General features: G+C 34.2%; 5 protein-coding genes across 10 annotated transcripts in view; 2 read left to right on the top strand and 3 right to left on the bottom strand.

The window, feature by feature from the left end:
* Window positions 1-86: 86 nt before the first annotated feature.
* On the bottom strand, window positions 87-2,521 carry LOC123004438. The gene is made up of 12 exons (XM_044397712.1): window positions 2,378-2,521; window positions 2,143-2,331; window positions 1,892-2,092; window positions 1,640-1,846; window positions 1,313-1,588; window positions 1,149-1,268; window positions 966-1,103; window positions 859-918; window positions 694-810; window positions 586-645; window positions 418-537; window positions 87-369 (listed from the first exon to the last, which is right to left on the bottom strand). The coding sequence occupies exons 1-12, from the start codon at window positions 2,439-2,441 to the stop codon at window positions 125-127; spliced, it is 1,797 nt and encodes a 598-aa protein (XP_044253647.1). The 5' UTR covers window positions 2,442-2,521; the 3' UTR covers window positions 87-124.
* Window positions 2,522-4,571: 2,050 nt separating this feature from the next.
* LOC123003677 (monocyte to macrophage differentiation factor 2) lies at window positions 4,572-6,861 on the bottom strand. Of its 3 annotated transcripts, none has more exons than XM_044396603.1 (5): window positions 6,783-6,861; window positions 5,740-5,815; window positions 5,448-5,693; window positions 5,128-5,380; window positions 4,572-5,068 (listed from the first exon to the last, which is right to left on the bottom strand). In XM_044396603.1, exons 2-5 carry the CDS (start codon window positions 5,811-5,813, stop codon window positions 4,871-4,873), a joined length of 771 nt encoding a protein of 256 aa, XP_044252538.1. In that variant the 5' UTR covers window positions 5,814-5,815; window positions 6,783-6,861; the 3' UTR covers window positions 4,572-4,870. The 3 variants fall into 3 exon arrangements, with proteins under 3 accessions (XP_044252538.1, XP_044252536.1, XP_044252535.1); XM_044396601.1 differs by lacking the exon at window positions 6,783-6,861 and adding an exon at window positions 6,292-6,372; XM_044396600.1 differs by lacking the exon at window positions 6,783-6,861 and adding an exon at window positions 5,863-6,207.
* A 1,609-nt stretch (window positions 6,862-8,470) lies between these two features.
* Window positions 8,471-15,841, top strand: LOC123004331 (WD repeat domain phosphoinositide-interacting protein 2). Of its 4 annotated transcripts, XM_044397533.1 has the most exons (9): window positions 8,471-8,615; window positions 8,675-8,803; window positions 11,471-11,716; window positions 11,770-11,968; window positions 12,020-12,291; window positions 12,351-12,500; window positions 14,650-14,831; window positions 15,165-15,233; window positions 15,421-15,841. In XM_044397533.1, exons 2-9 carry the CDS (start codon window positions 8,733-8,735, stop codon window positions 15,531-15,533), a joined length of 1,302 nt encoding a protein of 433 aa, XP_044253468.1. In that variant the 5' UTR covers window positions 8,471-8,615; window positions 8,675-8,732; the 3' UTR covers window positions 15,534-15,841. The 4 variants fall into 4 exon arrangements, with proteins under 4 accessions (XP_044253468.1, XP_044253469.1, XP_044253471.1 ...); XM_044397534.1 differs by having other exon boundaries at window positions 8,555-8,803; window positions 15,165-15,227; XM_044397536.1 differs by lacking the exon at window positions 15,165-15,233 and having other exon boundaries at window positions 8,555-8,803; window positions 14,650-14,795.
* A 160-nt stretch (window positions 15,842-16,001) lies between these two features.
* The window catches only part of LOC123004328 (nuclear protein localization protein 4 homolog), a 10,954-nt gene continuing 2,363 nt past the window's right edge, over window positions 16,002-24,592 (bottom strand). Inside the window, exons 6-8 of the mRNA XM_044397530.1 lie at window positions 23,784-23,944; window positions 16,441-16,859; window positions 16,002-16,396 (exon numbers count right to left, since the gene is read on the bottom strand). Coding sequence (XP_044253465.1) covers window positions 16,249-16,396; window positions 16,441-16,859; window positions 23,784-23,944 — 728 coding nt within the window. The 3' untranslated portion in view covers window positions 16,002-16,248. The remainder of the gene's footprint in view (window positions 16,397-16,440; window positions 16,860-23,783; window positions 23,945-24,592) is intronic.
* On the top strand, window positions 19,082-21,967 carry LOC123004329. The gene is made up of 2 exons (XM_044397531.1): window positions 19,082-19,432; window positions 19,622-21,967. Exon 2 carries the CDS (start codon window positions 19,627-19,629, stop codon window positions 21,247-21,249), a length of 1,623 nt encoding a protein of 540 aa, XP_044253466.1. The 5' UTR covers window positions 19,082-19,432; window positions 19,622-19,626; the 3' UTR covers window positions 21,250-21,967.

The raw sequence follows: 24,592 nt of genomic DNA, 5'->3' as shown, positions 1-24,592 counted from the left end.
TACACACACACACACCTACTCGACGATTCTTAGTTTATGGTAATTTGACTGGGGAGTGATTTGCATGAGGAATGTGATACGGTTCCTTGATAGCTCAATCAATTTATTAAAAAAAATACAAAAATCAGAAAGAGAAAAATGAGGGTAACCAATCGAAGGGTACGAGGACATTGGTTGGGACAGTAGCCTTCATGTAGCCTAGGCGAGGTTTAGGACGTCGATGATTGATCAATATTTTTTCAGTCGAAGGCTTCGGTTTCAAAGGGGCAGATGTGTACAAGAGGCCTTCAGTTAAAATATTTTCGCTAGTTGCAATTTTCCACAAACCTGGGCCATCGATTTCTCCGTGATTAGGTTTAGGTTGTACCCCTAGAAACACATTTCGTTGCCCAACTTATTATTTTCGTTTCTACCAACCTGGGTTTGATACAGAAACAGTGTCTCTAATTGCATCTTCAATAATTTCTAGCCTAGGTTTCGTTGTTCCACTAGGTTTTGACTGTGTTACATTTTCAGTATTAGGTTTGTAATTAATATCTACGGCCAAAAATTAACATATTTTCGTATGTAAAGTACAAAATAAACCTGGACTACGTTCGTTTACCCCTGACGTTGTTCCAATTTTACTAGGTTTAGGTTGTGTACCTAAAAACACATTTCATTGCCCTGCTCATTACCTTCAAAACTACCAACCTGGGCTTAGTACAGAAGCAGTGTCTCTAATTGCATCATCAAAACTGTTAATCGAAGTGATTTCTAGCCTAGGTTTCGACTGTGTCAAATTTTCAATATTAGGTTTGTAATTAATATCTACGGCCAAAAATTAACATATTTTCATATGTAAGGTACGAAACAAACCTGGGCTACGTTCGTTTTCCCCTGACATTTTTCCAATTTCACTAGGTTTAAGTTGTGTCCCTAAAAACATATTTCGTTGCCCTACTTATTACTTTCAATCTACCAACCTGGCTTTAGTTCAGAAATAGTGTCTCTAATTGCATCATCAAAACTGTCTACTGGATTTGTTGTCATAGTCAAAGTGGTTTCTAGCCTAGGTTTTGAGTGTGTCAAATTTTCAGTACTATTAGATTTGTAATCAATATCTACGGACAATAATTAACATTTTTGTATGTAAAGTACGACACAACCTGGGCTTTGTGTTTCTTTTATTGTTTCTCCAAAATTATTTGTTTGATTCTGTGTGGGCGTGACTAACCCAGGTTTTGTTACCTCAACCTTATTTTGGTCTAGGCTGCTAGGTTGTTTATCTACGACTCAAAATGTATTTTTTCCCGGATGTACTAATACTAACCTGAATTAGCAACATTTGTGCTAGGTTGAGACAATATTGAGACTATATCTGTGATTTTATTTTCAAAATTATTTTTAATTTGATTTGGTGCTAGGGTTGCTTGTCCAGGTTTGGTGGTTTTATTATTTTCCGTTTCCCATACAAACCCAGTAGGCTTTGTTTGAGTAAAATTTTGATACCCTTCAAGTCTGTCAGGCCAAGGTTGCCCAGGTGGAATAATTTGGCCTAGAATTGTGCCAGGACTTGGGTGAAATGTTGGTCTATTAGGTTGATATTCTGTAAAAATATTAGTAGTACTCTGGACACAACTATAGAAATATTACAGACCTAGATTAGTACTAGGTTTCTTGGTTGAAGTAGCGGTTTCTTGTATTTTATTTTCCAAACTAACTGTGCTAGAGCTTAGTTCAGGTGATAATTGACTAAAATTTTGATAACCTTCAGGTTTGTCGGGCCAAGGTTGTCCAGGCGGTATTATTTGACCTAAAATACTGCCAGGGTTTGGGTGATGTGGAGGCCGGTTAGGTTTATATTCTACAAGTATCAAGTTATTTTTTATAAGTTAACAAAAGAGCCAACCTAGGCTAAAAATCGTAGTGCCAGGTTGTTCAGTTGTAGAAACAGTATCTTTCATTTTGTTTTCTAGATTAATGCCAGGCATTAATTGACTAAAATTCTGATAACCGTCAGGTTTATTAGGCCATGGTTGCCCAGGCGGTACAATTTGACCTAAGGTACTTCCAGGATTAGGATGAAACGGTGGCCGGGAAGGTTTATAATCTACAAACGTACAATTCACCATAAAATACATATTAAAACCTAGGCAAAACCTAGAGTGACTCCAGGCTTAGGTGGAGTTGTGGGAATTGTTGTTTCTTTTATTTTGTTCTCTAGAACAGGCGTTTGGGTGACATTTTGTTGATCTTCAGGTTTGTCAGGCCAAGGTTTGCCCGGAGGAACAATTTGTCCTAAAGTGGTGCCAGGTTTAGGGTGATAGAAAGGCCGTACCGGTTTATATTCTGAATTTTAACAATGAAAAACGGTTTAGAAAATTCAAAAACATACCTAAATTGATTTGCGATTTGGCCAAAGTCGCACACAACACGAAAACGCAAACAATTTTGTCCATCTTGGACGAAGAATGAACGGAAAAACCGCCGATTAACGGGAGCGAACCTGTTTGTTGCTTGCCACAAAAATTAAAAATAGCGAGACCGTTGACCGGTGGTTGAATCCTATTAAGAAATTTGGCGGGATTATTAATTTAATTCAACCTTGCTCAGAAATTATGCAAATAAATGTTGTAGTTTACAAATTGTAGCAAATTTAATTCCTTTCACGTCTTGCTCAACATTAACACTTCTACCGTGCGATCAAAAATAAAATAAATTAGAGTAGGCCGTGATTAAAGTCCTTCAGTTGGTAATCCTGATTTTTGACATCAAATGTCAGCAGAAACTTTGACAAGTTTGCGTTTTATTCATTTTGAGTGAAATAATGTTTACTTTAAAGCAGAAAATTTTTATTGTTGCAAGTTATTACAAAAATGCTGTACAAGACGAAAACGGTGAATGGTCATTTTCACTTTCAGTTTGTGTGGAAAATTTTCAGCCTAGATTCCCAGGCAATGTATTGCCAACTGTAGAATTTAATCGACGCCTACACTAATTTTTTTTTATCGCACGGTATATTTGCCTTATGATTTTTAAGTGTAAGATCTATAGATTCCATAATTATTTTTACTAAAATAATAATATGCATAAATGCAAAAGTGTGAAACCAAGCGTTTTTGCATAGACTAATTATTACTTTACGAAAAAAGTAATTGGTAGTGTAAAGTACTGTAAAAATGTGATCGTTTTTCAAAAATAAAATTTTTCGAAATTCATTACAGTTGGCAACCTAGAATTTTTTAAAACAATGATCTAAAAATTATTTCTAATTAATTAAGATATTGTTTTTTACTATTTAAATTTCTCTAATAGTGTCGAAAGTTTACTTTTTTACTTAAACTGAGTGGTTATAACCTTGTTCAATTGTTCAAATTAAAAATTTGCTTCAACTCTTGGAAAAGGCAAAAACATCATTTTGACCTAATTCTATGATTTTTGGCTTGTTTTTAACAAAATTTTGGGAAAGAATTCTGTTTCTAGCTAGGTATGTACCAATATTTGTGACAAAAAAATCTATTGGTAACACTGATAAAAAGTAATCCTTCTAATTTGTTATATCTATCGGTTGAATGGAAGGTTTCTGTCAAATTTTACGACAGCGACCTACTCAGTTCTTTTTTATTTTCGATAAAACTATCAAATTTTATTTTGCAAAAATCTCACAAATTTTACACAAACCCTATATCGGCAAAAAGCTCATAAAAAATGCTGTGCAGTTGTGCAATGAAATATAGGGTGTTGTATTTAAAAAATTGAGTAATTGCCATTTGTAATTTGTCATTTTCAAAAAATCGTAGTAGGCGATGGAACATCCACTCCAAGTTCACCTGTATTTCAGAAGATGTGCTAAATTTAAGGAATCGACTGGAAAAAAATTGGTTAAATCATTTTAAATGGTTCTGAAATTATGAATTTTTCTGCGAGTTTGACACATACATTGACATAAGTCAAAAACTATTACAGATAAATCTAAGAAACCCGGATGCGTTATATCGACAATTTAGTGGCGAATCCAAAAATGTAACAAAAATTGAGGGTTTTCATTTTGGGACATTCTGTATATATGTAGAAATATTTTTAGAATAAGCCTCATTGGCGATCTTACCGTTTAAAAAAAAATCAAATTGATAGCTTGAATAGAAAAAAAGTGATGGACGCACTATTGGGTCACTCTGTATTAGAACAAACATACATTGAGTAATGACAATATAAAATTTTGACGTTTGAGTTGAAAGTCAAGGTTGCCAAATTAAAATTTTATTTAACACCAACTTGAGGTAAAAAAATCAAACAATCATTTACAGTCACCCTGTACATTCGAAAACGGTAAAAGTAAAATGTTACTTTCGGCCCGGTTTAGTAAAATTTTGTAAAAAAACAAATAGAATTGGTGTGTTTTTTCAACCGGTCTTCAGGTAAATATTTCATTCTCGTCGGTTTAAAAACCTTGCTTTCGTTTTAATAGTTGATAAAATCAGGTAGAAGTTTAATTAATCTACTAATTTGGGTATGGAAGTTCCTGGTGTTATAATTTGATGGTGCGTGAGACTTTTGACCTTCAGTGGGTAAAAATAAGACAAACTGTGCACATATGAATTAATTTATTTACAATTATAGTGGAGCTTCTTTGGAAGAATACATCACTGGTAAAATGAGATTTTTATTGTATACAATCACAAGATCGGTATAAGAAATAAACCTAAAGTAGTTTTTCGTAAAAACAGAAAAACTTGACTCCCTTATTACTTCTTTAGGTATATTTCAGCGGAAACAAGAGACAACTTGAGTATTTTGTTGACGAGCAATCATTTGAGCAGTTTTTCGTCTTGCATAACAAAAGCGACGTTAAAACAGACGGAAGACACTCATTCGAGCATTTTTGTACTTAATTATTCAACAAAAAACTGTTAATTGGATACAAATTATTTCGAATGGCGTAATAATGCACCCCTGCGGCCATTACGACAAATAAATGCCAAATTGCGTGAGCACAAGGGATAACCCCATCACTTTTAAAAAACATCACACCCAATACGTAGAGAGCACCGCCGATTTTCAACTCCGTCAGTCCGGAAAATTCGTGCTGAAAAAATTTCTTTACAAGTTAGAAAAGACAGAAAAAAACAGAAAACGTGCAAATACCTCCGAGATTAGTAACAAGCCGGGGCCGATCCCCATAATCAGGTAGAAACAAGTTTCCAAAGTTTTGTATTTCTCGTGGAAAGTCTGCTGGTAAATGATACCCAAAAGGGCCAAAAGCCAAACAAACCAATTCATGAAGGAAGCCCAACCGTCCTGGGGCAACTGCTCGAGGGTCAGCCAGGGGAAATAGGAGCCGGCTATGAAGACATAAATCATAGCCCTGTCACAACGGTGGAGGACATCCTTAAGTTTCCTGCAAAAAAAATAATCGTGTATTACTGGTTGCATAACAGTGTATATTTGGTTGCATAACGGCGTACCCGCGCTGGTTGCAGAAAAAACAGCAATGGAACGACGTAGAAACGCTGAAGAGGAACACCAGTGTGGCCCCATAAACCAGCGCCGACATAGTCTGAGCCCCATTTCGGGACCGTTCGAGGAGTTCAAGGGTGGCGAGGACGCTGGGTATGACCCATACGCCATGGGTGAGCACATTAGCGATGTGTTCGATGGGTGTCGGATTGTAAGCTTCTTGCGGCGGGGCTTTTTTGTTCATCCATTTTATCCTAGAATTGTTCTCCAAGAATGTGACACAAAAACTGCAAATTTTACCTTTTCCATGTGTCCAAAGAGGTGAGTTTGTTGAAAAAGAAGCAACACTGCTGAATGACAGTGTTACTTATCATTCCTGGAAAAGGGTAAATGGTAAATGGGTGGTTTCATGGGTGTCATTACCAAGAATGGATAAACAAACAGGCCGCCGCACGGCCCTTGCCCTTTGAACTGGGTTTGTTTAGGTTTTGACAAGTGACAGGTGACGTTTGGATGACAGGGCCGGAGCGCGAATTTTGGGGCCCGATTTTTATTTTTACAATTGATTAATTTTGGGTTTTGTGGTAATAGAATTAGAAAAGTCAGTATTTTACGTACTTGCTTTCTGGCAACGCGACACGAAATACAACAGGTGATGTTTGGACGACAGGGCCGTAGCGGGAATTTCGGTGCCCGATTTTTATTTTTCTAAATGATAGAACTAGAAAAAGGCAATATTTTACGTACTTGCTTTCTGGCGACGCCGACGCGACACTTGAGTAATAGAATTTAAAAAATAGTTTTGTTTCATGATAAGATTAAAATTTGATGATAGTTAAACAAAGAACTTACTGTTTTACTTTGTGTGATTATAAAGGCCACTTATCGCACCTCTTGACACCCTCTAAGTGTAAAAACTTCACACAACATCGAATTTTTATGGTTTCAATCAATATAAACTGAAGGACGAAATATAAAACAATACTAGAAATTGGTCAACAAATTCCTAAATACATAAAAGCGTATAAATTTATTGTACCTAGCCTTGAAACCGACGCCGGATAATTAGTAGGTCGCTTAGTAATTATCATGAAAGTACCATAGGTCGCCTGGTCAATTCTATTGAAGTGGTCGATCTTTTTTTTTAAATTTGAATTTAACTAAATTACAAGAGTTTTTCAAAGTTGCCAGTACTTATAATTTCAAAGTCATAGCTCACTTTTATTAGAATTTTGGTTAAAATAAGTAACTATTTTTTTTTTTGTTTTTAACTAATGTGATGTTTTATGCAATCTACGATTGTGCTAATTAATTATGGAGCGATTAAAAAACGTCGGTTTTACCTTTGAATATGCGAAACACTTGCACTTGTAACGGATTTGTTTTTAAATGTGGCAATTGTGGTGATTCTAGAACACGTTATTGTGATTATGTCGTTGGAGTTACTTGAGCTTCATTGATTTTAATTAAAGGAACTATTCAGGACTGCAAAAATGTGCGTTTGTGATCTGAATTATGTAACAAAGCAATTTAATGAATTAGTTTGAGAGGCACGTGATGTTGGTAGTACTATCAGTTTATCAGTTTTCAATTTATTTGGTATTATTTAATAATATCAGGTCGATTTTTTGGAAAATATACAAAACATCGCTTTAGAATTATGAAAATTAAACGCTTTCTATTTGTATTACTGTAGAAAAGACGAGTTTCCCAAAAAATGGTATTTTTTGGTCTTTATTTTGAAAATTTTACGTTATATTGATGAATAAATTCAATTCAACATTTTATGAGATAAACTGAATTTTACATAACCCATTTTTTGGAGCAAAAATACTTGGGGACGAAGAAATATTTTTGTTTCAAAAACAAAAATAATGTTGTTTTGGTTAGTCATTGTAATTGATACTTAATTCTGATAAGCAAAACACCTGTCAGCTAAATATATATATATAAAAAACTTTTTGTGCTGTCTGAGTGTTTAGGTAAATATTTTGATATGATTTTTTTTTAACTTTATTGATAAGATTGTAATTTCAATTTGGGTAGTATAGGCAACCAACAATTCAACAGATTTTTTTTATTATTTATTAGAGATGTTAAAGTGTTATAAAAGAAATAAAAATCAATTTAAAGTAGTCCAAAATTAACAAATTTGAGATAATTTTTTAAACTTTTTGAGAAATATTTCAAAAACCACAATCACACCGTCGATCTTTTATGGGTGTCAATTTATACAATTAATTAATTATAAATTGACTTAAATTATGGAACTTTACTTTATTAAAGAATGAATGTAAAATTTTTGGTTGTACAGGCAACCAACAATACACAATTGTTTTTTAATCGAAAGTTGATTTTTATTATTTCTTAGAGGCGTTAAAGTGTTTAAAAAAATTAAAGTTAATTTAAGTAGTCCAATTTTAATTAATTTCAATTATTAACGAGAATAACAATTTTTTAAATGTTTAAAAACATCAACAATTGGTTGTGTAGGCAACGAACAATACACCTTTTTTTTAATAAAATTAAGTAATTTTTATTATTTATTAAAAACGTCAGTGTTGCAAAAGAAATGAAAATTGATTAAAGTAGTTTAATTTTAATTAATTTGAACAAATAACGAGATAAATATTTATTTAATTTAAAAATAGATTATTTTTAAACCACAACCACATCGCTAATTTTTATAGGTGTCAATTTGTGCGATTAATTAATTACAAATTAACTAAAATAGGGTTTTTGTAGCTTTATTTTATAGTAGAAAGAAAATTTTTTGGTTTTATAGGCAGCCAATAATACACAATAGAAATTTATAATTTTTATGTTTAAAATTTTTATTATTTATTAGAAACGTCGAAATCTTGTAAGAAAACTAAAAATGAATTTAATGTAGTACAACTTTGGTCAATTTGAATTAATAACAAAACAATTTTTTGTGAAATATTTAGAACCCACAATCACACCGCTGATTTCCATGGGCGTCAAATTGTGCCCTCAAATGATTCTAAATTGTCTGAAATTGGGTTGTGTCGAATTTGTGACAGTTTCAAATCGTTGTCAAAATCCTCCGTTTTCGAATTTGGCGCCATTGGGTCGCTGCGTGCGATTCCTCACTTATCAGCTGTTCAATACAATATGGATGTGTAGTGGTGTTGGTGTTTGTTTGGAAAAGCAAGGTCAGCCTTTGTGTGCGAAATAAGAAGAAAGTCGAAGTAACAACTTGTAAATCTTTCAGATCGCGACGTAGTTTTAGTGTTTTTCGATAAAAACCGTGTAATCATCACTTCGAACTCATGAGTAATATAACTTCATCCGACTCTAATGGGACTAAGAATTATTTCGTGAACTACAACCAGGACAGCACGTAAGTTTGCGCCCCTGACCCTTTCGCGTCCCTGCGCCCCTCGGGGACACCTACGAGACAAAGAAACGACCTCTTTTCCGAGGAGGTGAAAGGTCTTTTCTAGGATTGCACTCGCGAAGTTGCGATATTTTAGTAGGTCGTGGACGATCAAATAAACAAACGATACACCTGCAATCAGCTGATTGACAGGAACAGTCTTGATTTTTACTTTTTTTGCGTTATTAACGATGATGTCATTGCATGGCACGTAATTTGCGAAATTTGCGTTCTGACAATAAATAAAACAACAATTTTATTGACAGGATTGACGTATCGATGTTTTTCTTTTTGTTCGTTATCTTTGACTTTCCAGGTTTACGTAGGAAAAATTGCGCATTTCACAGTTGTAATGTGTAATACAGACGGTCAAATGTACCAATCAAATTACGAATTTCATAAATTTTAAGTAGGCAGGGAATGTCAAGCAATTGTTTCAGCCACGTAGATCGATGGTTTTTTGTTTTAATTTTGATGAGTAACTACGTGAGATAAGATCGTTTTTTATCAAAATTAGTGATGTTTCCTTTGTGTCTGGTGAATTATCTTATAATTCATTAAATAAAACAGTAAAATCACTAATTACAACGATGTGATCATGTTTCAATAATTTGATAATCAAGTGGGTTTGTAAAATGTCAATAACGTCAATAAAAAAGGATTGCTTCGGGTTATGTCAAATTGCAATGTCGTTAGTTTTGAACTTGAATTAATTACTTTTTATTTTACAATTTTAAGTAAAATCTAGTAAAAAAAAATATGTTTTCCAGTTGGTTTCATTATTATGTCATCGGTTTTGTTGTTTAATTTGGCAAGTGGGTTGTGGCGTCATTAATTTTGAACGTGGGTGTACACCGTGCATATTCATGGGAGAAAATTATTGTCGATGCGATAAAAAATATTTTTACGATTAAATGGTGAGGGACAACAATTGGCTTTATCTAAATAATATTTTCATTTGTTAGACGTTGAAGGTTCAATAAAAAAATATAAAATATATTTGAATGTCTTTTTTTTAGTTCTTATTTAAAGTGGAATAATTAAATGAATTACAAAGCGGAGTCAAAATTGATTTCGCTATTGTAATAATTTAGAGGATGTTTTGCTTTCACAAAAATGTGAAATCTTAGAAAAAACTAATTTCAGTGTTTAAATTTTATCACATTAGCTTTGGTGTCGACTGTACTTAGTGACATTTAAAAATGAAATTTAGTTAGACTAAAGATTAAGGAAAACCAATCTTAATTAAAATTTGACGTTTTTGACAATTATTATTTCGATTGATGACAGTCAAAAATGTCTGTTTTCAGTTAGGTCAAATTTTCTTTTTATTGTTCTGTACTTTTCGTATATTAAAATACAAGGTGGACCAACTAATTTTATATTTATTATAATTAAAACATGGTTTTGTAAGTTGTGTTCAAGGCGAAGCCGAGTTTGACACTTCGCAAATTGTTTTTTTTTTTGGTAAAAAAATATTATTTTCAATCTTTGAAATCTTTATTAAAAGTTTACGAAAAAAATGCCATATAAGGTTAAAAAAAATATCTATAAAAATTTCAAAGTTATTATTACACAACAAGAAAAATGTTAAAAAAAATCTATCTATAAAAACTTGAAAGTTATGAAACTTTAATTTGCATTTTGACTATTTCTATTGGAAAAGTAATTTTCCAAGTTTTTTTGCTACAGTCTATTAGAAGAGGAAACAAGGAAGCTGTATCCTAAATTGTAACTCTGTTTAATGTTATTTGTGTTTTTTATTGGTAAAATTTTTGTATCTTTACTAAATAATTATATACTCGCACAAGATCATCAGTATCATTAAATAGACAAAACTTTTTTTCGATTGTCAAAAAAATGTTAAAATGTTTCCATGTTCCTGGTTTCTTATCTTACTTGAAATTTTTGTATGGGGCGTGAGTTCTGACACACCCTGTATGTTCTTTATGTTTTTTTTCGGAATTTCAAATTTGTGCTTGAATAGATACCTTCTGCAACTTGTACTTCAATATACTATTTTCAAACACGTCAGGTAAATAAATACTGGGGTGTCTAAAAACAAGCGATTTTGGAAGGTTTTTTGGGTGATCCTCAACCATTTTTTTGTGCGCCCAATTTTTGGTGGTTTATAGGCTTTAAAATTCTTTTGGAGTGTTTGAAAACATCTACAGGGTGTTAAAAAAAGATTGTAATATATTTAAAGAGGTAATACTATGGACCAAAATAAAAGTTTTAATAAATATGGGTCCGCAAAGTAACGGAAGTGAAAATTTTTAGAATTTTTACTAGAAGCTTCTCTTTTTCGTTGGAAAAGATTGCAAATAAATGTTTCAAAAAACGAATAATCTCCGATATCTCCGAACCGTTTATTAAGACTTTTTTCTTTGTTTTGGTCCATACTATTACCTCCTGAAATATTTTACAATATTTTTTGACACCCTGTATATTATCTATCACTTGGTTTGATTGGTTTTTGATAAATTTTGTGTATTTCTTAATTAAATTAAACTAATATCTGTTTGATTTATTTCTTATGGTTTTTAAATTTCGAGTTCGAGGCGAAGCCGAGTTTGGCATCTATCGTCTTATCGTTTTTTTTTTTGTTGAAAAACTTGAATTTTTTTGAAGGTCACTAGTCGTCGGCAGCAAAAGCGGTTATCGTCTCTATTCCCTCAACAACGTCGACGATTTGGAACTTATCTACTCGAACGATGTCGAAGAAACCTACATGGTGGAACGTCTCTTTAGCAGTAGTTTGGTGGCAACTGTGGCTCTCTCATCCCCCCGAAAGTTGAAAGTTTGTCATTTTAAGAAAGGAACGGAAATATGCAATTACTCATACTCGAACACAATTCTTGCTGTTCGCATGAATCGGTAATAAAAATAATTGTATTTTTATGCAGCCCTCCCTCAAAAAAAATTTTTAGGTCTCGTCTTGTCGTTTGTCTTGAAGAAAGTCTCTACATTCACAACATACGCGATATGAAAGTCCTCCATACGATCAGAGACACGCCCCCTAACCCGCAAGGCCTCTGCGCTTTGAGTATAAACCATGATAATTGTCTTTTGGCGTATCCTGGATCGGCAACAATCGGGGAAGTACAGATTTTCGATGCCGATCATTTGGTTCGTAAATTATCCCTTGTTTTTGTTATTCCTCATTTGTTTCTTTCATAGCATGCTAAGACGATGATTCCCGCTCATGATAGTCCACTAGCGGCTCTAGCATTCAGTCCTAGTGGTACACGAATCGCCACTGCATCAGAAAAAGGAACAGTTATTCGAGTTTTTTCATCAGCTGATGGTCAAAAACTCTACGAATTTCGAAGAGGAGTGAAACGTTGCGTCGATATTTCGTCTTTGGCATTCAGCACTTGTAGTCAGTTTTTGTGTTGCAGTAGCAATACGGAAACGGTGCACGTGTTTAAGTTTGAGGAACCGAAAGAGAGGTTTGTTTGAGGAGGTTTTAAAGTGTTTTTTTTTTGAGTGATTTTGATGGTTTTTACAGTCCTAAACGCAATGTGGAGGAGAGTAGTTGGATGGGTTATCTTTCGAGTTATTTGCCGACACAAGTTACCGATGTTTTTACCCAAGGGAGGGCTTTCGCAGCCGCGCATTTGCCCACGCAAGGGTTGAGGAACGTTATCTCGATTATGACGTAAGTTGGCCTGTGATTTTAAAATCAAGTTGGCGACATTGAATGATTGTAAATCAAGTAGGCCACAAATCTGAAATTTTAATTTGGGAACACTGTTTGTCAAAATAAAACGTCGCAGTGTTGCCAGATCTGGTAATTTTTTTGCTAATTTGGTTTTTAGGTGAAAACTAATGTGATTTTTTGGAAATTAAAAAAAAGCAACAAAAAATTGTTTTGAATATTTCATTTATTAATTCATTGTGCATCTTTTTCGAATATTTTTCACGTTTTTCAATCAGAAATTTGATTATTTCACCAAATTAAAAAAAAAACAACCTTTTTTTAATTTGAAACATAAAATTTCGTTAAAAACAAGCCCAAAATAGGCCCTAAAATGGTGTTTTTTCTGTTTAAAAATATAAAATTAAATCGAAATTAATACTATTATTTAGCTTGTTTTGCTCGACTTTCTTCGTTTTTTGAACTAGAGTCAGTTAATTTGCAAAATCTTGTCCAAATGTACTTAAAAAATCACAAAAACAATTCATATTGTTGTTATTTTGTTTCTTCTACTCGATTTATCTTTTTTTTTTGTGCAAAATTAAGACAAAAATAAGGTAAGAAACCATAAAATTTGACCGAAAATGCTTTTATGCAGATTTTTTTTTACTAAAAAATATCAGGTTTTTCGCTAAAACAAAAAGTCAAATTCAGTCTAAAATTGCGAAAAATCGAGTGTTGTGGCGCATTTTTCAGCTAGAAACGAAAAATTTTAAGCCAAAAAATTACAGACTAGTCCGAAAATGATGTGATTTTTGTCTTTTTATGCTAATTTGGTGATTTGATGAAAACTTTCGTAAAAGTAATGTGACTTTTTGGAAATAAAAAAAACTACAAAGTTAATATTAATATTTTAATTATTAATACATCGTGCATCTTTTTCGAGTATTTTCTCCGTTTTTCAATCAGAAACTTGATTATTTCACCAAATTTCTCAAAAAAAATCGAAAATCCACCAAATTGGTTAAAAATAGTTCTATTTGTTGTTTGCGAGGTTTTGCTAAAAAGGATGGAAAATGACTTTTTGGCTTTGTTATGCTTAGGTTGTCAGAAACACAAAATTTCGTTAAAGAAAGCCAAAAATTTAACAAAATATGCCTAAAATGATGTTATTTTTGTTTAAAAGTATAACATTACATCGAAATTGGTATTATTATTTAACTTGTTTTGCTCGACTTTCTTCGTTTTTTGAACTAGAGTTTCAGTTAATTTACAAAATTTTGTCTAAAGGTACTTAAAAAATCACAAAAACAATTCATATTGTTATTATTTTGTTCGTTTTACTCGATTTATCTGGTTTTTGAGCAAAATTAAGACAAAAATAAGTTAAGAAACCATAAAATTTGACCGAAAAAGTCAACAAATTCAATCTAAAATTGCGTTTTTCAGGTGGAAACGGTAAATTTTAATAAAAACAAGCCAAAAAAAATACAGACTAGGCCGAAAATGATATCATTTTTTTTTCGAGTAAGCAGATTTTTGAACAACAGAAAAATCTCTAAATTGTTACAAAAAAGTATTGCATTTATAGAGGATGTCCCAAAAGTAAACCGCCATATGTTAACCTGTGTTAGAAAATGTAATTCTGAGAAAAAAATTTAAATATTTCTCATTCGTTAAAAAGTTACAGCTTAGCAAAGAGTAACAATGAATTTTCTACAAGTTGGTCGTGATAAATTAAAAACGATGACATTTATGAAACAATTGCTCAGTTCCAAGTCTAATTTAATTACTGTTAATGTGATATAAACATAAACATGATTCCGAAAACAATTTATGAGATAAAAAAAACTTTTAATTGGAAAAAAATTAGAAATTAAAAAATTGCTTAAAATGCCTTCAATTACTTCAAATTAATGAGGCTTTAAACCAAGCAATTGCTTCATAAAAATATTTAAACTTTTTTCTAACACAGGTTGACGTATGGCGGTTTACTTTTGGGACATTCTGTATTTTGACCAAACTCTTATTAGACATTAAAAAACTGTAAATCTTCAACACTTTTGGAAAGATTTAAGTCGTATGATTGACATAAGAATAATTCAGTGTTGCCAACTGAATTTCTAAGTCGCAGGAGATTTGTTTCCTCCGTTGGCAATGAAAATTTTAGGGCCCAGAACCAGTTGCGTTTGCTTGTGGCGACCGAGGAGGCGAAGTTGTATGTTTACAATTTGGACCCGAACGAAGGTGGCGACCTCACATTGTACAAGCAACACCGTCTTGACGACTCACGTGACACCCGTGACTCATCAAAAGGTACAGCTATGAGCGAACCGCAAAACATCGATGGAGGTAATCACTTAACCCCTTTTTCCCGCCCCCGTTTATTTTTTGTTTTTTTAATAGTATGACACAAAAGTCTTGCAAAAATAAAAGACGTTAGTCGCTTGTGACTGTCGAATCATCGACTTATCACCAAAGCTAACGCCGACAAACCTCAAATCCTGCAATCCTGATTTGATTTTTGTTTCAGTTTAGTTAATTTCAATAAATTTTTGTCTTGTTTTTTTGTTGGGCGTTTGTTTTTTCGATACGTCGAATGAGCAAGCGCCACGTCCCTCCCTCCACCACCTGTAGTTTTGCTGTAAACCCGCACCCAATATGATTTTCTCTGTTCCGTGCAAGGCTCTGCCATACTAGCTAGCTACGCCGGCATCGTCAAGGGCAATCCCGTGGGCCAAATGTCAGGTACTGGTCAGTATAACAAACCACACTTAATGTTTCAAATTCATGAAATAATTTTCAAATAACGCGCGCACTTTCTATGCCTGCTTCACATACTCTCTTTGTTAATTAAATTCCATTTTTTGTGTCGGAATTTCTTGGCCAAGCCGGCGGAAGGCGAGTTTAGACGTGTTTGAAAAATTTCATTTTTGTACAGAGTCGGAGAAGCTGAGGGAGATGGCGGCGGCCACCGAATCGCCCCCGAAAGGAGGGCCCTTCCACTTCAACGACGACCAGGAATATCCGCCCTTGACGCAGAATTCGGACTGAGATAGGTACCAACTCATGTTCGGGCTGGTGCTCCTCATTCATTTCGTCGTCAGGATTAGCGAGGATTTGATTTTTTATCTGTTCAATTTGAACGGATGATTTTATTTCTAATTAATTTAGTTTTTTGTATTGTCATTTGTTGAGGGCAAATTCATATCAATTGACACTATTTTTATTTTTAGTAAATCAATTTGTTCGCACTTTGCGTAAACAGTTAGTAAAAATGTCTAATTTATTCTGAAATACTGTAATAATAAAGCCATGGTTTCGCCCTTATTTTCTGACACATGAGGGAGTGTCTGATTTATTACAGTAGTTTTTTTTTCCAATTATTTGCGCACATTGTGCTGTGTACATAAATAGTTTTAAGAGTGACAGTGTGTTTATATGAAAAGAGTAAACCTGTGACTAGAACGATGATTAGAAAATTGTTAAATGAACGAATGAAAGTGTGATAAATAATAACCATTTCATGGATAAACTTGTTTTTATTGAGTTATGTACGAAAACGTTATCACCGTACAATAGAACATTAAAAACAAAACAAAAACCAAGACTCGGTAATTTATTTACAGTATGTAACTAATAAATAATCGCCGTTACACAATTTAGAAAAATAAGTGAGACTAAAACTAAAGATTTACATGTATTATAACCATTAAATAATAATTCAATCACCTCGTGCAAACCTGAAACGAATTGGTTACCTCCTGTGTTAATTCGTAGACCTCGGAAGACTGCACATTTCGCAATTGCTCACATCCGAAGTGTTCAAAAACGTGCAATGGGGGCACGTCCACTTGGCTAGCCCCCCGCTCGACGACCCCGCTCCCACGTTGACACTTCCGGCCACACTGCCCGGCCTGAAACCCCAAATCAGTTCAATTCAAACGATTAATCGCGTTACCTGGACGGGGGCGGTGAACTGGCCGCGATCAACTGCTCGATGGTGGCCCAATGCTCGCTCCTGGACCACTCCTCGGCAGCCCCCGCGTCGCGGTTCTTCAAAGCGCACAGCAAAGGCCCCATGTACTCCTTCATGGGGAGCATGTCCATAGTCGCGATGTAGAGCAACAAGTGGAAATCGTTGATCGCTGTGAAAAATTCGCTCGAGGAGAATTGCGAGAGGTATTGGTTGAGGGCGTTGAAATCTTGGATGTCGCCGTCAACGAGGCGGTTTTCCACGGGGAAGGGCTGTTTGGAGGGGTCGCAGTTGAAGGTGTACGAGGGGGTGACAGGGGTGGAGGCTGGGACGTCCAGCAGGAGGTACTCCACCGGCAGGGGGCGGCCCAGCCGCGACACCTCGTTACCGTAGTTGTCTTTCTCCTAAAACAAACACAATTTTTCACTTTTCAAAACGGTATTTTCAAGGCAAGTTTTGACAATTTTGTTGATAGAAATTAAAAACATCAAATTAAAAGTTCAAATTGCGTTTGAGTTAATCTGAAACTTCACAATTCCTTCAAAAAAATCAGTATTTTGTGATATTAACACTATTACTTTGTTTACAATAAAAATGAAAAAAAAAGATTATTGTGCAAAATGAGACTTTGAAAAAAATCGAAATTAACATTTTCTTAGGTGAAATTATGCGGGGAATTAGATTCTGTAAAAATTTTCAAGATGTGATTAACAATTTCAAAGATATCGTCGAAAATTCGAGTTCAGAGCGAAAAAACCTGAAAATACGTCTTTGTTTTTTTTTGAAAATCTTAAATCTTTAGTTGAATCAGATTTTCGATTTTATTACTCAATATAGCTCAAGGAATCTAAATCTGTAAGAATTATTTTGATACGCCTAACATTTTGAAAATCAAGGCAACATTTTTGTTTCCGGTATGTAGTAAAAATATAAAAACAGATTTTGTAATTTTATGAAAAATCTAATGGACAGGTTTTGTGTAAAATGATCCTAAAGTTTAAAGAATAGCGTCAAATTTTTTATTTTTGTGACTTGAGAACACAAAAAGTCGCGATTTTGTCACATTGTGATAAAAATATGGGCAGTTATTGAACACAAATTTGGTAATTTTCGTGTAAATTTATCTGAGGATTTTGAATTTGTAAGAACTGTTGAGTTGCGACTAGTAGTTTCAAAAATATTGTCAAGAGTTGGCTTTTTGAGGGAAAAAACTCGGAAATTTAATATTTTATAATTTTGTGCAAAATAAGACTTTCCAATAAATTAAAATTAACATTTTCTTACGTAAAATTATCCGAGGAATCAGATTCTGTACAAATTTTACAAATTGTGTTTAACGGTTTCAAAGATATCGCCGAAAATCCGATCTAGAGTGACAAAAATGAAAATGGAACCTTTTGTGTTTTCCGAAAATCTCTGATGTTCAATCGAATCAGATTTTTGATTTTCTTTGTCAAAATAACTCAGATTAAATCTACAAAAACTAATATTTTGAAAAATAACGCTAATCGTTTTATTTGAATTCAACAAGGGAAAAGTTTCGCCAAAAGATGAAATAGTCTATGAGGAAAACAAAATTCTCTTTTACTTTTTCAAAATATTGTAGTTCTTGAACTTTGGACAATTTTTTTTTTAATTTGTGCATAATGGAGACTTCTAAAAGAATCGAAATTGACATTTTTTTAAGTGAGATCCGGGGAATCAGATTCTGTAAAAATTTTTAGGTCGTGGTTAACAGTATCACAGATATCGTCGAAAATTCGATTTCAGAACGAAAAAAGTGCGACTTTTTGTCTTTTTTTGAAAGCTTCAGATGTTCAATTGAATTAGTCAAAATGACTCAGATTAAATCTGCACGAATTAATTCGATTTATCTCTAATATTTTAAAAAATAAGGCTAAAATTCTAATTTTTGTAAGAGAAAACTCAAAAAGTTGAGATTGTGCCACGTTGTGACTAAAATGTGTAGAAAATGTGAATATTTTCAGGGAAATCTGAAAGAATTATTTGCTTACGACGTTTAGTGTCTGAAATTTTTGAGAAAAAATTCGTTTTATTTGAATTCAACAAGGACAAAAGATGAAACAGTGTATTGCGAAACAAAATTCTGTTTTCCTTTTCCAAAATATTTTGTAATTCTAGACAAAAAAATATTTTTTTTTAAGTTTAAAACTAGATAATATAACTGTGTTGTTCTCTGCTAAAATTAAACAATTTGAGCTATTTTGGAACGATGTTTTTAGGTTTTAAGCTATAAATCCTTATTTCAACAAATTAAGTGCAATTTTCTCTCAAAACAGTAATTTCGAACAAATTTTTAGCAATTTTGTTGAAAAAGATTCGAGTTACGCCCTACTTTTTTCTTTCAGCATTTTGTGTTTCAAACACTATTATTTTGTTTACGAAATAATGAACAAAAAAAAGATTATAGAAGATTAGTAAACATAGATTTTAAAAAATCGTTTAATTCGAAGGCAACATGGGAAACAGTTTCGCCAAAAGATGTAATCTATGAGAAAAACAAAATTCTCTTGAACTTTAGAGAAGAAAATTTGAATTTGGCGCGTGGCGTGAAGTTAGCTGCAGCTCTGTCAAAACCAAGGGACGCCATTTCGACGCATCGCAGCTAACTTGACTGTGTGCGGTTAGTCGTCAACATGATGTGGCACATCGTTCGGCGGCCACAATAACTTTAAGTTTTTTCGTAAATCTGCCGATTTTGTCGGCAGGAAACAATTATGTAATATAAATCTCGATTAGTTAATGCATCGTACACCGTACCCGTTTTAAACGCAAAATAGTACAAACACGCGAAAACCGTTGCCGAAACACCGAGTTTTTATAACAAAAAAAAAAAAAACGATTTAGACGACAACAAACGACACGACCAAAACCAAGCGTATCCCTCGTTTTATCGGATTTACTTAAAGGCTGTGCTACACATCGTAAACAAAAACCATAAAAATAAGAAAAAACGGTAAGTCCTACAAATTTATTGACCAACGCTATGCGTTTTTTGACAGACTCGATTCGCATTTGTTTTGCAAAGCCTACCATTTCCACCCCATTGAAAAACAATTTGACAGTAATTGTGCAATAATCGTCAAAACAATGCAATCACCTGCCCCTCACAGGTGCCCCCATTTACCCCCAGTGTCTTTTGTAGAAAAAATGGAACCGGTGCCCGAATTTGAGGAGTTGATGTTGTGCGGCTACTGCAAGCAGAAATTCAACGATTCCGACCAGAGCCCCAAACTGTTATCGTGCAAACACTACTTCTGTCTTCAATGCATGCGAACGAACTTGAACAAGGGCCAGGAATTGTACTGTGTTTATTGCTGGAAACGCACCGAAATCGGCGATTTGGGGCCCGAGTCGCTCCCAACCTACGCTCCCGTTCTCTGTCTTACGAAGAACTTCTCGCAGATGAAGTTGGGACCTCAGAAGCCCCCGGATAAACCTGCCAAAGTTATATCGGAAAATTGCCACACACATGCCATGCCCTTGGCGCTGTGGTGTCACACATGTTGTTCGCCGGTGTGTCGGGCCTGCGCCACCACCAGTGACCATTCCACACACCAAATCAAATCGCAGAATGAAGCTAAAGAACAACTCGTTGCCGAACTACAAGGCGATCTCGCTTTCATGAATAAAATGCTCTCGGAAATTCAACGATTGGCGATACAACAACGCGAATTTTTGTTGAAGATTTTGGAGGCTTGTGTCACGCTGAAGACACACGTGGAGGCCGATTTGACCAATAATGCGTCACATTTTGAATTGACCGAAACGCGAGACACTTTAGCCAAACTTCGACTGAATCTATCAATGGCTGAGAATCTGACCGAAGTTCATAATCTCTATTCGAGTGTCTCCGTTGAGAAGCAAAGACTCCAAATGAGATACCAGGAGATGTGTCTTCAATGCCAACTCGACGATTTAATCCGAAATTCGACCGTTATCTTCGATTTTCAACTCTTGAAGCAAGCTTTGAGCAACATCCATAATGGGGAAATGGCGTTTCCGGGGAATTCCCGAATCCTTCCACCATCCCAACAAAACCCAATACTATTCCTCGCTAATTACTGCATGTCTCAACTCTACTCCCGTCACGTCTTAACCAAACAAACCGTCAATGGAAGTCTCGATTACCACAACCATAATACCATCCCCCCGGTGAATTACCTCAACCACCCCCAACATTTAGTCCTAACAACACCGAAAAACATCTACCAGGAGAACAACCTAATGATGCAAAACGTGATTCACTCCCCACAGATTCGTAATCCGGCTAATATGTGCCCCCTTTACTACTTCAACATCGAAGTGAATGGGGCTTCGGTCGGAAGGATTGTTATCGAAGTCCGCGCCGATGTGGCCCCAAAAATGGCCAAAAACTTCGGCCTATTGACCACCGGTGAGGCCGGAATGGGGTACAAAGGATGTCAGATTTTCCAATGTTGGGAGGGCGAGAGTGTGATAACTGGCGATTTTGAATTGAATAATGGTCGTGGGGGCCGTTCCATTTTCGAGGATTCGTATTTCTTGCCCGACGACACGAAACTAATGGCAGTGAGGGGGACAGTGGGCATGCGACGAACGCAAAAACGTCACGATAATTTAGGTATGGTCGGTTCACAGTTTCGTATTATTTTGCAAGAGATGAGGGGATTCACCGGAATTTTCGGACATGTGATCGAAGGACTCGAATTGGTAGAAAAGATCAGTACGTACGGTGACACGGCCGGAAAACCGACCAAAAATATACTTATCGCAAAATGTGGAAAATTATAATCGGCTTGAATCGAAACACTTGATGTCTAATCAAACTTTGCTTAAAGAAAAAACACAAAAAAAATCATATATCTAGATGTTTTATATGTAGCTTCAAGCAACAGTGCGTAGTTGATCACGAGATGAAAACGTAATGATACCGTCTTAGCTTAATAGTACTATCGAATTCCGAAATAACTATATTTTCGTATCGTATCAAATATCGTATATAAAAAATGAAAAGTACGCGATATTTTTTATTGTTGTCGTTTTTCAGCAAGGGACGTTTTTAGCTTAATAAGTGTCTATGTTATGTTTGTTTCCTGGTGCGGTAGAAATGTTAAAGATTACAGAGTTTAAAAAACCCCGGAACGTCAGGAATTGCACTTGGCTTTTTTTTCGTACCTTATAGACTTAGTTGGGTTCATCGGACGTGAAGAAATCTCCCTGTTTTAGTGTGTTTTTTTTTCATTATATGACATGAATATAATTAGATTAAGTGCGGTAATTCGGTAAATTGTTAATTTGGGAATTGGTACGTTCGAGTGGATTACGTCAACGTGTGATCAATTCAAACGTACGGATTCTCAACTTGGTCCTAGTTTTTAAGTTAATTAATTAGTCGCAACCGGGTATATTTATCGAAGATTACTATAACATGCTAGAATCGCTGTCAATGTTATGATATAAAAAAAAATCAATTGAAAAAGAGGCAAATAAAATCTATATTTTTAACGTTTTTTTCGTTTATTCTTTTTAACTAACTGTCTGTCGTAACTAACTGGGATACAAACGAATATACAACGAACTTTAAAACACAAGGGGATTGTCCGAGTGCATATCAAATTGGGTTTTTTTTTCTCTAGTGTAGTGGTATCGTCTCATTTTGCCGAAATTTTTTTGTGCCTTACTGTTTTTTTTTCGTCAACCTATAGTTTAGTTTAGGTCTTCCCAACGTATCCTGCCTGCGATTGCAATTCCTGGATTTGCAAAAATAATCAAAATTGCTATGACAAGCCAACTATTATTTGTTTTCATCACAGACAGCAACAAATATCGATAATACACTCAAGTGATTAAAAATGACACTCTTATGGAGATTAGACAACCAAAAATGTTAATTTAGGTCAACACTGCCATAGAGTTGGCAAGCCTTTGCGACAATTGACAAGTGCAAATAGTCCAGAAGGCTGTTTCCATCTGCCACTTGTCAATTTTAATTTTGAGAGTTGCCAACTTAATTTTACAATATAATAACAATAACAATATTTTGACAGTTTAATTTCCAAAAAATACAAGGTTGCCAACTAAATTTTGGATTTCTTTATAAGGTCAATTTAAAAAAAAGTAGCCGTCAATGTCACACTTAAGATAAAATTATTTATTTCTGTATAAATGAGCGTAACCTTAAATTGTTTGGTAATTTGTCATCAAATAAATCAATTTTGTTGTCAAAATGTAAATAATTATAATGTATACAATATTTTTGGAATGACACTGAGGATTACTTTTTTTGAATTTTGACAGTTTCTGAAAAAAATTGAAAACAATCTTTTGACAGTTTTAACTTCAAAAACGACGCCATTGGGACCAGTTTTTTTGTCTGCATCCAGGAATTGCAGCGAAACTTTTTCGGAAAAAGTAGTGGCACTTTATTTTTTTATCGCTGGAGTAGAGTGGGTCTAAATGATCGAAAATGAAGCAGTACTCGTATCAATATTTCCAAAAATAGATAATAAGTAGCGCGAGAAATATCATAGCCTAATTAAATGTAAGCCTAAACCTCTCTAAATCCACTAAATGTTTCGCCAATTTCCTGTCTAAATGTGTAAAAATCGGTGTTAAAAGGGCGCAATCGTTCGATGAAGCGAGATTTTTTCAATTTTTGCTCATAATTGAATTAAGACACTGCTCAGTGCGCACTTGCCCTTCATCGTCCGATTTTTTCGGGTGGTTGCTGTCAAAATTTTTAGTTGTTTTTTTTGACACTGATTTCCGTCCATTTTGTTTGATACCACCCCTCCTTTTCTTGGCCCTCTTACTATACCTTCTTCGCTATGCTGAGGTCAATCTGGGGAGGGGGACTCGATTCTGATTGGGTATCCCCTCCCTATGATTCAACTCAACACGGTGACTAGATATTAGATGTGTTGCAGAATAAATGTGCAAATAATGAACAAAAAATCGTCTAAATAGACTAGAATCGTTGTAAAGTTTTTCAACTAGCTTAGATCATCATTTATGTAAGCGGACATGATATCACGTTGTCGGATAACGAAAAAAACAATAATATTTCTAGTAGAACTGTCGTTTAATTGTTCGAAAAAGGCTGCGTGTTGTGATATCATGTCAGTAGTTAGAAAAATAGTGGAAAAAAAGGAAAAAAAAAAACAGAAACCCCTCATGCGAAACTTAAATATAGCAGCCAGTGTTTGTGCCTTGTACCCGACTAAATATTTGTGATAATGAGTACCTACTACCACTTCACTCTAGATTTCAAATAAATTACTTTCCGCATCTGTAAGTCGGTGTGGTTTTTTTCATAGCCCACTTACCTTGTAGTACACGTCGGGGACGAACTGTTTATCCGAAGATTCACGCACGTAGCCGAGCTCGGGGGCGTCCTTCGTCGGCAAAAGGCAGTTGTCTCGCACCAGGGCCATGCACTGGTTTGACACCTGGTAGCCCTCCATGTGCACCTGGTTAGTCTTATCACCTGAAAAAAAATAAAATAAAAACCAATATTTTGACAGTTTTAACTAACACCATATTTTAACAGTTTTAACTTTCAAAAACGACAAGGTCACAAGTTTAATTCGTTTTATCCCTTAAAAAATTAAAACAAATATTTTGACAGTTTTAACTTTCGAAAACGACAAAGGTTGCCAACTTAATTTTGCAATTCATTTTATCTTCTGAAAAAAATTAAACCAACAATATTTTGTCACTTTTAACTTTCAAATATAACAATGTTGCCAACTTAAAAAAGCACTATTTTGAAAAAAAAAAACGAAGAGGTTGCCAACTTAATTTTGCAATTCGTTTTATACTAAAAAAAAAAAAACACGAAAACCAACAATATTTTGACAGTTTTAATTTTAAAAAAAAGGCCAGGTTGACAACTTAATTGTTTTATCCTCTGAATAAAATAAAACTAACAATATTTTTTTAACTTTTAAAAAAGACCAGGTTGCCAAGTTAATTTTGCAATTCGTTTTATATTCTGAAAAAATTAAGACCAACAATATTTTGACAGTTTAACTTCCAAAATTGCCAACTTAGTTGTTTTATCCTCTGAAAAAGTAAAACTAACATTATTTTGACACTTACAACTTTCAAAAATCAAGGTAACCAACTTAAAAAC

The sequence above is a fragment of the Tribolium madens genome, unplaced genomic scaffold, assembly GCF_015345945.1.
Source record: "Tribolium madens isolate multiple individuals breed KSU strain unplaced genomic scaffold, Tmad_KSU_1.1 Scaffold_1;HRSCAF=32;Tcas5.2_LG8, whole genome shotgun sequence".
Taxonomy (NCBI): Eukaryota; Metazoa; Arthropoda; class Insecta; order Coleoptera; family Tenebrionidae; genus Tribolium; species Tribolium madens.
Note: the sequence above shows the minus strand (reverse complement) of the source record. Positions and strands in the feature narration are given on the sequence as shown.